At 38.3% G+C, this 14,954-nt stretch overlaps 1 protein-coding gene across 3 annotated transcripts in view; it reads left to right on the top strand.

Annotated features, from left to right (window-relative positions):
- The first annotated feature begins 786 nt into the window (after positions 1-786).
- Positions 787-14,954, top strand: part of rcor3 (REST corepressor 3) — a 52,622-nt gene continuing 38,454 nt past the window's right edge. Inside the window, exons 1-7 of one of the 3 annotated variants that reach the window (XM_057343162.1) lie at positions 787-1,021; positions 1,120-1,176; positions 3,479-3,556; positions 3,632-3,684; positions 3,760-3,921; positions 8,872-8,996; positions 9,117-9,195. In XM_057343162.1, coding sequence (XP_057199145.1) covers positions 898-1,021; positions 1,120-1,176; positions 3,479-3,556; positions 3,632-3,684; positions 3,760-3,921; positions 8,872-8,996; positions 9,117-9,195 — 678 coding nt within the window. In that variant the 5' untranslated portion in view covers positions 787-897. The remainder of the gene's footprint in view (positions 1,022-1,119; positions 1,177-3,478; positions 3,557-3,631; positions 3,685-3,759; positions 3,922-8,871; positions 8,997-9,116; positions 9,196-14,954) is intronic. The other 2 variants (XM_057343164.1, XM_057343163.1) reach the window with 2 other exon arrangements.

Below are 14,954 nucleotides of genomic sequence, written 5' to 3'. Positions count from 1 at the left end.
TTATAACAATGCAATCAGAAGTGAAACCCGCTGAACAAACTAACTACAGCGCCCTTAAGGAGAAAATGCAATTATTTTATACCGTAGATCAAGATGAGCTGTCTAAAATTATTAGATCATCTAAATCAACAACATGCATACTAGACCCTATACCTACAAATCTACTGAAAGAGATGCTCCCAGAAATTATGACAGTTGCACATGGATGTGTCAGAAACTATGGCAAACATATTTGACACTCTGTTATTTATCAGCCATATACAGTATATCTGATACTTTATCAAATACAAAGCCTTAGAGCCATGTTTACCAAAAAGTTTTAAAGATGTTAGCTTACTGCTTCTTTTTCATAATAACTAATAAAACACCTTGCATTGTATGTCTGTCTGTTTTATTTCATTTAAAATTTCATGTAATGCTTTCCAAGAGTTTTTTTTACAGAAGAAAAAATATTGCTGTATAGTAGCCCACATACATTAAAATATACGTTTGCACACGCTACCTTTATCAATAAATTTAGCACATAAATGAAAAATATCTCGTATTCGAAACCGGCGGCACTAGAGAGACGCATTACATAGGTTACCTTCATAAGAATTCCTTCCGCAAAGAAAGGTAGATCTCGAAACTCCACTACTTTATAGATAAACAAATGACAGAAATCCCGTAAACCCGTCGGTTTATTTTAAACATGAGATAAAAACACGTATGAGATGTTGCTGATGTGACCACGGAGAGTGGAGTTCATGAAACATGTGTGCGATCCAGCGGAGGGATACAAGAGCGCAAAGCGGCTGCGCGCACTGCGCGAAGTCCCTGGACACAGTCACTCAATAAGCGCTCTAGTGTTTACGTAGAAGCGAGTTTTGAATCGATATATTTACACTAATCGCGATCATGCCCGGAATGATGGATAAAGGGTCGGAGTATCTAGGGAAAGGTCGCTCTAACGGCACGAAAAGCCCGTCGAGCGCCTCGAACGGACATTTTTCAGACGAGAGCGGCAGTGACGACGAGCACGGTAACGTTATAGCCTCGAGCACCCTTGCGGACTTGTTTGTTATATCTTGTAACCGTTAAAAACCCTTCACCCATGGTGCTTTTAATTTTATTTTACAGATGTTGGCATGCGTGTGGGCTCCGATTACCAGGCTAATATCCCAGACTTTGATCCGGGTATGGGCTTATATGCTGTTTAGCAACCTGACTGACTGATTGTAGTAGCCTCGGTTCACATAGCGCTCATAAGCGTTCATTAGAACGAACATAAAGTTGACATTGTTCTGTATTTTTTTAATGGTTTTGGGTGTCGAGTTCTCCAAAAATTAATTTGAATAGCTTTCTTACCAGTGCGCACATATTTACGTATGGAAAGCGTTTGTCAAAGGTTGTTAGCTTCCTCGATTAGCCACCCGTGTGCTAATAAACAAAATAACATAATTGCAAGTTGTTCAAGAATTTATTGTTTGGCGTTTATTTTAATGTTGCTATGTGTTCATTTCCATATCCCCCAATGTAATTAAATAACTGTTAATGTAAAAAAGTTGCTTAACAAACATGTGTTGCCTGAATATAACGTGAGTTGTAAACGAAACGCTGCCATTGATTCAGAATTTTAAATGCAAGGGGAAATGAAACAACAAGCCCCAAGAACTAGTTGGTTACAGTGCAATCAGAATCAAGGACCATAACTGACCGATTTATAATATAAAATAAAGACATCAGTGAAGCTTTTATAAGCGATGTTTTAATAAACCCATTTCAGTTTAAATAATTAGCATAGTATCATTAGGGTTGGGTATCATTGAATTGTTAATGATTTCAATTCTGCTTATCGATTCCGATTCTAATCGATTCCTAATTTCAATTCAAACGTCGTAAAAAATGTAAAACAAACTTTAAACCTTTAGAAGTAAACCCATGAGGTAATTTAAGCTACTTATTGACCATTGAATTTGCAAAATAGTGTATTCATGAGCAGTGTGTTGAAGAGAACACAACATATTTCTTATACTCTCTTAAAAAAAAGACCATTGTTTTGGTTTTTAGGAAAAGTGCAATGACCTTTTTTTGTCAGATTTATTACCATTGTGCTACATAGTTTAACTACAAATATTAGTTATTTGTACCTGCTATGGTTTTACTAGCAGTTTAAACCAAATAAAAATGATTTTATCGATAATTTGTCTCCTTTGTCAAGAATACAAAGTCATGTAATGGGTTTCCTGATTTTGTGTTAAAGGGATAGTTCTCCCAAAAAGAAAAATTCTGTCATCATTTACTCACCCTCAAGTTGGTCCAAACCTATATGCATTTCTTTTATGTGATAAACACAGAGAAAGATATTTGGAAGAATGTTAACAATTTTCAGTTCTAGGAAATCATTGACTACCATAGTAGGAAAAATTACAATGGTAGTCAAAGGTGTCCCAGAACTGTCTTCAAAATGTCTAATTTTGTGTTCAACAGAACAAAAAAAATGCAATATTTTTTTCTACTATGGTGGTGCTATTAGATTATTAATGATAATCTTAAACTACAATCTATTTTATTATTAAGTTTATTTATTTTATTTAGCCTTGTTGTGCAAGTTCTCTGGAGCTTGTGCAGAGGCAGCAGCTTTTGCCAGAGGGGAACTGGAATCCCCTGGTTGGGCCTGGGTTCTCCTGAGTTTTTTTTTCTCGATTAGAGTTTTGGGTTCCTCGCCACCGTTTGCATACTGTTTTTTGCATATCTGCCTGACCGGGGGGGGCTGCTTTAGAATTTTAAAGTTTTACTTAATTAATATTGCATATAGGAATTTATTATCTGTTATATTTGACCTGTGCTTCTCTCTCCTTTATCCTAAATGTGTGCTCTGTGTGCTCTCACTGAGCGTGTGTGTGTGTGCGTACTTGTCTGTGTACGTACGTGTGTGTGTGTGTGTGTCTCTGTGTGTGTTGGTGTGTGTGCGTGTTGTGTGTGTGGAGTGTTTTGTGTGTGGGTGTGTCTGTCTTCTGTGTTTTCAACCTTTTCTTGTTTTTGCAGGTACAACTTTGATTGTTTTGCTTGTAGTCAATGTGTCTCATGTACAGCTGCTTTGTAACAATGAAAATTGTAAAAGCGCTATATAAATAAAGTTGAGTTGAGTTGAGTTGGTGTGAATCATGTCCCAGAACTGAAAATTGCTAACATTCTTCCAAATATCTTTCCCTGTGTTCATCAGATAAAAGAAAGTTACACAGGTTTGGAACAACTTGAGGGCGAGTAAATAATGACAGAATTTTTCTTTTTGTGTGAAGTATCCCTTTAAGTGGTAAAACCTTTATAGAAATAAATCTGTCTTGTGTCACTTTAACTCACGACTTATTCAGAATTGTGCAAACTATTTTGAGTGTATTAATGCTAATAAATGGATATGTTTTGACTTAAGACCTACATGACATCTACTGTTTGTCTCTGTAAAATGTTTTACTCATCTTCTTGTTGTGTTTTGTAGGTTCCACAAAGTACACTGATAAAGACAGTGGAGGAATGTTGGTTTGGTCACCATATCACACAATAGTTGACTCTAAGTGTAAGTATACATTTTCTGTTTTGTGAATATAGCATGCAGTGTGTCTTTTTACATGTTGTTATTGTCTTTACACAGTGGATGAGTACATTGCAATTGCAAAAGAAAAACACGGCTACAATGTTGAGCAGGTGAGTTTAACCCTACATGCTGCTCAATGACTCGTGTGACGTCTGTATGATCCTATTGTTCTCTGTGTTCTACAGGCTCTAGGCATGCTGTTCTGGCATAAACACAACATTGAGAAGTCCCTGGCCGATCTCCCAAACTTCACACCCTTCCCTGATGAGTGGACGGTAGAGGACAAGGTGTTGTTTGAACAAGCCTTCAGTTTTCATGGGAAGAGCTTCCATAGGATTCAGCAGATGGTGAGTTTCAGTGGAGATTTATACCGGTTTCCCGGTACATGGCGGTATTTTTTACCACATTTTCTACTGATTGAGAGGGGAAATAGTGCTGTTGATTGACTTAAAATGCCCTTTCATACCGTCATGGTGACAGTGATAGTATAGACTAGTATAAACAGCAAAGTTTAGACGTCTTTAACAACTGAATAGCATGTGAAGGTATCTTGCATACATAATATTTAAGCAAATAAATAGAGAACTGGACTCGAAATTAACTTTTTTCCTTGGAAGCACTGGTGCTCCCAACGTCAAGAGTTGGTAGCATCCACCCAAAAATTAATAGTTGAATGGTTGAAAACAAAATAGTAACAATTATACCATTAAAACATGCATGTGATGTCTGTTGTGTTTTACATAGTCACAATGGATTTTTTAATCATAAAACAAAGGCTTCAATTAGATATGTGAGAGGAAAGCATATATATATATTAGGGCTGAAACGATTCCTCGAGTAACTCGAGTTATTCGAATACAAAAAATCATCGAGGCAATTTTTGCTGCCTCGAAGCCTCGTTTAATCCATTTAACTACAGTACACACGGAGCACTGCGTTTCCCCACGGACCGTTATTACTGACGCACAGCCTGCTAAACTCTATTCATGTTACAGTCTCATGCATTCACCGTGAGACACACGCATTTTATTATGTTCACACGCTCACACGTGTTTCTCATGCTGATAAATAACTGATAGCTTATAGGGCTGTGACGGTTGCCGTAACAACCGCACCACCGCGATGGTAAAGTGCCATGACGGTGAACTGCCACCGGCGGTAGTGCACGTCACTCTGACAAATATAGGTGTAATAAATATGAGAGTTGCGATAACGATTGCTAGTTGTAGCCTTTCAGTTGTGGGTGGTTTTATTTAAAAGATTTTAAATTAACAGAAATTATTGGCATACGTGTCCGTTGGTGCGTTCGAGCGCGGGCCTGCACGGCAAAACCCAGGTTATTCTGCGGCTTCTGCAATGGATCTTGTGAAATGAACAGATACGTAAATTCAAAACTGGCTATGACCCGCTTGCTTAGTGTCGGAGCGCGCGCAGGTTTTGCCGCGGTTGCGGAGAGACATCTCTTCATTTGCGCTCCTGTGCACATCTTCTGAACGCGCATTTAGTGCAGCTGTACACATTTTAATCTGGACAATGTCAACAAGTAAGTTTCACATCAACGAGTCGGAAAAAGTAAAGTTTTTATGGCAATCTGAATAGGAAAGCCAATGTAGGTTTAAACAGTTTGTTTCAAATGGAATTGTTAAGGACTGTAAGGGTTAATACGCCACTGACTGAAGTTACTGCAACAAGAGCTTTTTTATTTAGTATTTAGCTTTCTTATATCATTTAAGTTTTCATTATTTACTGATGTTTATTTAAATGTTTTATATGCTGTAGCGTGCCGTTTCACTGATGGATTTGCGCGTTAAACATTGACGGATGTTTCATCCTCATTTATTTCAGATATCATATTTCAATTATTTAACAATTTCAAGTATTTAAATAAGGTCTATATTTCTCTTCCACTCGTCATGTGGTTGCTACACGCAAATATAATAATATAAATATTATTTATATAAATAATATATATTTCTCAACCACCGCGGTCGATTTGTCTATTACCACCGTGGTGGTAAAAAACTGCCACCGTCACAGCCCTAATAGCTTATTGAAATGGTGAACTGATATTTTACTTAGTTTTAGTCTATTTTGCGAGTGAAACTTGTTTTCCGGCTGCATTGAGTCCATCAAACTAGATGCGGACTAGTGGACACCGAATCCTGTTATTTACACATTTCATCTGTCTGGTCTGCGTGTCTGAGTGAATGAACTGCACAGTTTAACGTGCTACACGCGTGATGCTCATGAATTTGTCTGCGTCTGCGCTGAATGAGGACATGAACTTCACCTCCAGAGTTGCGCTGAGAGTTTATTTCACAAACATGTTATTGTTTGAGTGAAGAAACAGACATACTAAAAAATAAGCGTCTTCTGACAACCTGCCAAAATAAAAGTCATAGGCTATTGTTTGAAATTATTAGTTCCATTTTTATTCATGTTTCTTATTTATATATTTGTATTATATTGCATTTTGAATTTAATATGGCAATGGAATGTACTAAATGGGTTTAGTTTTCGCAGATATTAATGTATGCTATTTCAGCAATAAAAACTAATTGTTCTAAAAAGGAAACAAATTAGTTGTTTTACTCATTTTAAGAGACCTGTCTTATTTTCTCTTGTATATTTAGTATTGCTTTTTAATAAAGAAAAAGTACTTATTATCCGAATACCCGATTAATCGATGGAAAAATCAGTAGAATACTCGATTAGTAAAAGAATCGATAGCTGCTGCCCTAATATATATATATAGAGAAACAGTTCAAACTAAAAACACATCATATTATATGCTTATATTGAGCAGATATGAGGGGAACACGAGCGTTTTTTGAAAATGTTTGTTCGTGAGTATATTTAATATAACGTAATGCGAAATTGCAATTGCTACACTTGTGCTGCTGTTCAGCCGCGAGGTGCACGCTCCCATTGCGGCAGGAAATAAATATGTAACGTCACCGCTCATGTGCGAGACACACGTAAACATCCAAACGCCTCCGTTTAGCGCATGTTTATATAGAAAAATTATGATAAAGTAGTGCCGCGGCATAGAAAGACGCATTCTGTGTGAATGGCCGGTCACAGTGCAACAGTGAAAATGGACCCCACTGAAACTGTCGCGCTTTGCTGCGTTCCGCACGTTGTTTAAGCGACATATACCGGTAATGCGGTATATTAAAAATTCATATCATAACAAAAATACACACCGGTATTCGGTATGAACTGGTATATCGCCCAGCACTACTCTTTCCCCTTTTCTCTACTGGAGTCCTGCAACAAAACACTTGAATGCATGTCCTTTCTCCATTCAGGCTTTATATTAGTGCAAACAAACTGTGGTTTTGAACATATAAAGCTATAGTGTCACACAGATGTTAGGAGTTAAGTAAACATATAAAAAAGGGTTCTCCGATCAGGGTTTTTGCAACTGATCACTGGAAGGAGTATCAGTCGATACCGATTTCAGATTGTGGTCTATTTAAAGCCTTATATCTAGGGCTGGAACAATTCCTTGAGTAATTTGAATACAAAAAATAATTTGCTTCGAAACTTTGTTTAATCCATTTAACTACAGAACACACGGAGCACTGCGTTTCCCCACGGACCATTATTACTGATGCACAGCCTGCTAAACTCTGGACATGTTATGTATACACAGAAGACGCTGCTGCTCTGACAACCGCATTTGTGACAAACACTGTGTGTGTATGTGTGTGTGTGTGCGTGCATGTTAGAATGGTGAGAGAACATTGTGCTTGGTACTTCCCTGATCTTTAAACCAAACTTTTAGTACTTCAGCCGGCAAAGTTTATCCTGTCTGACTAGCACGCATCCCATAATGTTACAGTACGTATTATGTCCAAAGGCTGAAAGTGGTCTTTGTGGCCGTTTAAACACATGCGCGCCTAACAGGGTTTTACAGTATGGCATATACGTATTTACCAGTGTAGCGTGCATGCGATACCGTTTGGCAGGTGCATTAAACAGAGCCGCTTGTTTGTGCGTTTGTCATTGTTTCTGTATGACGTTAATCAATGGCGGATGTTTTCGGGCTGCATTGAGTCCATATAACTAGATGCGGACTTGTCGATGCCGAATCCCGTTATTGAAACATGCCATCTGGCTGTTCTGCGTGTTTGAGTGAATGAACTTGCTACACGCATGATTCTCATGGATTTGTCTGCGTCTGTGCTGTATGAGGACATAATCACATGAACTTCATCTCCAGATTTGAGTTTATAGAGAGTTTATTTCAGAACATTGATTTTACTGAGTGAAGCGTCTTCCGACGACCTGCCAAAATAAAAGTCTGGTTAACTACATTAGTTTTATGTGGACAAATATGACTATTTAATAGTAAAAAATTAAAACAGAACTTTGAAAAATTAAAACGAATTTAGGTAAACTAAATGCATCATGCATGAGCTGAAGTTACTTGTATACCTTAAATTCTTCTTTCTATTTTTATTTATGTATTGGTATTATATTGCATTTTGAATGTAATATGGCAATGGAATGTACTAAATGGGTTAAGTTTTCACAGATATTAATGTATGCAATTTCGAAAATAAATATGTAAATTTTTCTAAAAAGGAAACAAATTAGTTGTTCATTTTAAGAGACCTGTCTTATTTTCTCTTGTATATTTAGTATTGCTCTTTAATAAAAAAAGGTACTTATCCGAATACTCGATTTATCAATAGAAGAATTGGTAGAATACTCGATTACTAAAATAATCGATAGCTACAACCCTACTTATATCACATAAGAGTAATGTGTATAAATACATATAAATTAAAAAGACATAAAATGAATACATAAAACATTAAAATTAATATCACATAAATTATTTGCAAAGTGCAAAATATCAGTTACAGCGGAGTATCCTTGTAAACCGAGAGTTCACCTAAAAATGAACATTCTGTCATTATGTACTCACCTCAAATTGTTCCAAACCTGTATTAGTTTTGTTGTTCTGCTGAACCTAAAGAAAGTTATTTGGAAGAATGCTTGTAACCCAAACATTCTGATACAACATTGACTACTATATATATTGTTCGTATATTGTTCTGTTGAATATTGTTCAACAGAACAACAAAATTCGAACAGTTTTGGAACAACTTGAGGGTGAGTAAATGATGACATTTTTGCGTGAACTATCCCTTTATTTGATCAGGCATGGTCTTGTCAGTGAAGCCATTAGATTTGTGTTTCTTTTACATGGCACAGAAAACTGTCTCTACTTGCCCTTTGTTTTTCCAGCATTAATGATTTCAGATATTGATCTTTGATTGTAGTTGCCAGACAAATCCATTTCCAGTCTTGTGAAATACTACTATTCCTGGAAAAAAACACGATCTCGGACAAGCCTCATGGATCGGCAAGCACGAAAGCTGGCAAACCGGAGTAATCAAGATGACAGGTGATTTTCCATACATTCACTCTCTTTAGGGTGTCACTTCTCTCTGTAGTGCTGTTTTTACAGCCCGTATTGTTTGTGTGTGCTGGAAATGATGATAGGCTGCTGTGTTTTATGTATTAGTGAGCAAGAAATGGAAGATGCAACCCCTATTGAGACGAACGACAGTGATTATGACCCAACTAAAGAGGCAAAGAAAGAGGTAACATGAATTTACTCATACTTTTGCTGCACTTAGAAATAGTGCTGTCTTCACAATATCGATAGGGCGATACATCGTCATGAGCTCCTGACGATGCGTGCATCGATACATCTGCCTCTGTATCGATTCTGCAGCACTTTTGAAATTAGCCAATTATAATGCAAAAATATTGTGTAACAATTATTAATGGTGTAAAGGATCTGATCGGAGTTTATCCGTGTTCCGTACGGATTGCCCCTCACTATTCTAAATGCATGTGACCCGCGGATTAACTGCAACGTTTCACCATCATGAAGTGAAAGGTTAAGAGCGCGCTCTCTTACCTTCTCTCTGCATCCGTGAGCGCAGTATACATGAAAGTGCATTCTCGTATCAATCACGTAAACGGTTGCGTTTAAGGCAAAGTTTAAAGTTGGTGTCGTGTAGGCGCTAATTCAACACACATGACGCAGCAATGCTTTTGCCTTATCCACTATAAAACTATTGCACGTGATTAAAATCAATGAAACTCCCTCCACTGGAGGGATGTAGTGACGCGCTGCTCACTCGTAATACACTGCGTTCCAAATTATTATGCAAATGATATCTTTCTCTGGTTTTCCTAATTTGTCGATGCAAATGACAGTCAGTATAATTTTCAAGTAATCAACAGTTAGGGTACATTTGGAATTTTATTGAACAAACCTCCCACTGACAACAGTATTTATTTAAAAAATGAAAAACTCAAAATGCACTGTTCCAAATTATTATGCACAACAGAGTTTGAAAACATTTCGTAGGTTGTAAAAAACTGAAAATGGTCATTTGTTGAATTTGCAGCATTAGGAGGTCATATTTACTGAAATCAAAAGCTATTTCAATCAAAAACATCCTAACAGGGCAAGTTACATGTTAACATAGGACCCCTTCTTTGATATCACCTTCACAATTCTTGCATCCATTGAACTTGTGAGTTTTTGGATAGTTTCTGATTGAATTTCTTTGCAGGATGTCAGAATAGCCTCCCAGAGCTGCTGTTTTGATGCTAACTGCCTCCCACCATCATAGATCTTTCGCTTGAGGATGCTCCAAAGGTTCTCAATAGGGTTGAGGTCAGGGGAGGATGGTGGCCACACCATGAGTTTCTCTCCTTTTATGCCCATAGCAGCCAATGACACAGAGGTATTCTTTGCAGCATGAGATGGTGCATTGTCATGCATGAAGATGATTTTGCTACGGAAGGCATGGTTCTTCTTTTTGTACCATGGAAGAAAGTGCTCAGTCAGAAACTCTACATACCTTGCAGAGTTCATTTTCACACCTTCAGGGACCCTAAAGGGGCCCACCAGCTGTCTCCCCATGATTCCAGCCCAAAACATGACTCCGCCACCTCCTTGCTGACGTCGCAGCCTTGTTGGGACATGGTGGCCATCCACCAACCATCCACTACTCCATCCATCTGGACCATCCAGGGTTGCACGGCACTCATCAGTAAACAAGACTGTTTGAAAATTAGTCTTCATGTATGTGTGGGCCCACTGCAACCGTTTCTGCTTGTGAGCATTGGTTAGGGGTGGCCGAATAGTAGGTTTATGCACAACTGCAAGCATCTGGAGGATCCTACACCTTGAGGTTTTCGGGACTGCCGAGGCACCAGCAGCTTCAAATACCTGTTTGCTGCTTTGCAATGGCATTTTTGCAGCTGCTCTCTTAATCCGATGAATTTGTCTGGAAGAAACCTTCCTCATTCTGCCTTTATCTGCACGAACCCTTCTGTGCTCTGAATCAGCCACAAATTTCTTCACAGTACGATGATCTCGCTTAAGTTTTCGTGAAATATCTAATGTTTTCATACCTTGTCCAAGACATTGCACTATTTGACGCTTTTCGGCAGCAGACAGATCCTTTTTCTTTCCCATATTGCTTGAAACCTGTGGCCTGCTTAATAATGTGGAAAGTCCTTCTTAAGTAGTTTTCCTTTAATTGGGCTCACCTGGCAAACTACTTATCACAGGTGTCTGAGATTGATTTCAGTGATCCAAAGAGCACTGAGACACAATACCATCCATAAGTTTAATTGAACAATATAAAATTAAATGTTTACGACACTTAAATCCAATTTGCATAATAATTTGGAACGCAGTGTACAGTAACGCATTTGAAAAAGACATGAAAGAGCCACAGTACATGTGCGTGTAATAGAAAGTGAAGAGCAAAGACCTGCTTAAATCTTACAGCACCTGTCACGTTTATAATATAGGCAATATAATCTATAGAAATCCGTCATTTATTTAAATTCAACATATTTCTTTTTTTAATTAAATCTATTTACACAGGGCTCTAGACTAACTTTTTGCACTGGTTGCACTTGTGCGCCTAACTTTTTTTCTTAGGTGCACCAGCACAAAAGTTAGGTGCACCCAAATTTTCGACCGCATCTCATTTAACACAGCAGTTTTACCAGTTCACTTTTTTTAAATCGCTGTCCATATAGGCAAAATTGACTTGTAAATGATTAACTAACAATCTGGTCAACATAAAGTTCTTTATTTGAAGCACAATTCTACAAGAAAGGTAACTTACTGAAAAAGTGTTTGTGCTTAAAGTGCTTCACTGAACTGAAATTTAAACTTAAAACATCTCAAGATAAATGGACCAGGGCTTAACATAACCTGGGAGGTTGATGGCTCCGTGTCAGAGCATTGCTTATGATTTTCGAACGGATCAGGCCTTAACTTAACATTATTCAAAAAAACGTTGTCAATCGTTCTTTTCAACTTCTCTCATCGGCTACATCCACTCTGTTTAACTGACGGGCCTATAGGCTACTCACCTCTCTGTCTGACTGCAGCACACGCCGTATTTTCACAAGTACACACCAGAGGTTGCACTAGACTTTTTTGTTGTCCGTCATTTTGACTGACAGGCTCGTAAAAAATCCGTCATAATCTATTATTACCCGTCACTATGGTGCAAGGTGGTAATTAGTATGTTCGTGACGTCATCACGTTGTACTTGCGTCTCGGAACATGTTGTATTTTAATACAACTGAATGCCCAATAAAGCCGTTGTTGTTTATATTCATTTATATATTTAATGTTTTAATGTTTACGTACATGTGTGATTCGATCTGGGAAAACCCAACACATGGTGCAAATTTATATATTACAGTTTTTGATACCATATTCAAGCCCTTTCCAAATCAGTTTTTATTTTGCTCATACCTTGTGTATGTAACAAAAGTTATGGCTGAGGTCGACTGAAGCGCTAGGATTTCCAGGAACGGAATTTGGAGGAAAACGGGTTTAAAGTTAAGTGATGAAAATAAAAGCACAACAGTCCAGTATCACAAGTAAAAGTCACTTTAGAGTAGTAAAAGACTTACTCTAATAACAATTTAATAAAAAAACATTTCCCAGTGTTGAAGTCTATAAAAATACTGTACAAAACCGCTTGAATAAAACGAAAGTAAGGAAAATGGTGCGGGCACACTTACGAGAGCTCTGCCATTATCACTACACAACGAAACTCGCAAACATTACAGACAACAACTAATAAGCAGTGAAGCAAGTTTTACCTTGTTTATCATGTGCATAGTGTCTGGACTCATGATCATCCCTTGTATGTTTTGCGATCGGATAACTCCCAGTGCTGCAGACGGGGAGCTTTGTCATCTCACGAAAACATTGTATAAAAAACTTTGCATGCCGTAGTTTACACAGGACTGGCGGGAAATGTGCATTGCTACTCCTTCATTCTTCATGTTATGTGGTTTACTTTGATAGGTGAACTGTCTTTCCCCGCGTCCCAGCGCGACATCCGACGGGCTTTCCCAGATCGCATCACATATGTCTAGTCGGTAACAATGACGGGTGAAAACACACACGTCCCTTCGCGAGCATATCACGCTCTAATGAAGGGTAACGAGTTACAAATTGCCCTCATTGTAATCCGTCAAAATGACAGACGGACGGCCTTCAGATTTTTCCGTCACTGGTAAAAAAAATCTGTCAATGACAGAGAATTTTCGTTTAACGCGACCTCTGGTATGTACAGGAAAATCTGGACCACGGCCAATCAGAGGGGGGTCCGCCCTTCACTATCTCTGATTGGTTTAGACCACGATATGGGCCTAATGTGTGTCTGTTGTTGAATCACAGGAAGACTTTCAGAGTCGCGGAGACTTTTTTACTCCCTCGAACGGCTGGTCGCACTGGTGCGACCTCAGATTTTTCGCACCATTGAGAAATAAGGTCGCATGGGCGACCAAATTGGTCGCACTCTAGAGCCCTGTTACACTGACTGCACGTTTATGCATATATTCCAGGGTTCGTACGGTCATGAAAAACCTGGAAAAGTTATGAAATTTTAAAATCGATCTTTCCAGGTCTGAAAAAGTGTTGGAAAATGAATAAACCCAAAAAGTTTTGGAAAAGTCATGGAAATTGTCCAAAGAATACCTGTAAAAAATAAAATGTTTAATTGCTAATTTTAACTAATTGGTAAATCAGGCGATCTTGCGAACAGGCAAAGCAGAGGGAGTGCTCACTGCGAGAGGGCCCTTGCTGCAGCCAGCAACGTAACGTAAACGTAAATGTCTCTGATAAATTATGGATGTAAATTTAGAAAATTCCAGGAAAATGCCGATTTAATAATGCGTGGCTTCATTCAGATAAGTATAATGTAAGGTTTAAAAGAGATCATCATCCAGGACGTGCAAAATGTCGACTCTGCAAAATTTTTTTGACATTTCGAACATGGGAGAGGCAGCGTTAAGTAGCCACGCTAAAGGCGCGAAGCACCAGTCTGCTGTTGCGCACGAAGAAACTTTGAACCCCATCACCGGGTTTTTAAATCCGAGGAACGCCGTGACACCCACAGCCAGCTGCGGTGCTTCACTTAAGTCCTCCATCAAACAAGGGACCATTTCGGATGCTGTGTCAAGAAACGAAGCCCTAACTGCAAAGGTATTGTGGGCACTAAAGGTGGCTAATTCTCACTATTACAAGTCGTGTGAAGATATAAGGCAAGTTTTTCCTGGTATGTTTCCCGACAGCAAGATAGCTGCCAGATTTGCATGCGGCGAACTTAAATGTTCGTATATTTGCACGTTTGGACTGGCTCCTTATTTTAAAAAACGAACTTTGTCAACCATATCGAAGCAAAGAGCGTATGTGATGTTATTCGACGAAAGCCTGAATCATTACTTACAGACGAAACAGTTAGACATGCACGTCAGGCTGTGGGACGGAAGTGAGGTGAAGACTAACTACATTGGCTCAGAGTTTATGGGTCATGAATTTTGCCTCGAAAGTAATGGAGAAGTCATGGAAAAGTCATGGAAATGTATTGGTAAAAATGTGTACGAACCCTGATATTCATATTTTTTATACATATTGTCTATTTGTAAAACACATGCATACATATAATGTAGCCTAGAAACCCTGTTTTAGAAACAAGGGTCTATAAAGAATTGATCTTTTACAACTTTATACTCATTCTCAAAACTACTTTATGCATTGATTTGTCAGATTAATTGATAAGTAGTTATGAATGGCAATTTTCTGCAAGTATATTTTGCTCTAAATCTTTCATATGAGAAATGTAATAAAAATGGACCCGTATCGGGTTACATATCGTATCGGGGCCTTGTATCGGTATGCGTATCGTGAAGTTGTTGGCGATACACAGCCCTACTTAGAACTTCCCTATGATTTATAAAGGAATCAGGTGTTCCTGGACACTGAAATGTTACGCAGAATTGCGTTTCCTGATATTGT

This window comes from Triplophysa rosa, linkage group LG10 (genome assembly GCF_024868665.1).
Source record: "Triplophysa rosa linkage group LG10, Trosa_1v2, whole genome shotgun sequence".
In the NCBI taxonomy this organism is placed as follows: domain Eukaryota; kingdom Metazoa; phylum Chordata; class Actinopteri; order Cypriniformes; family Nemacheilidae; genus Triplophysa; species Triplophysa rosa.
Note: the sequence above shows the minus strand (reverse complement) of the source record. Positions and strands in the feature narration are given on the sequence as shown.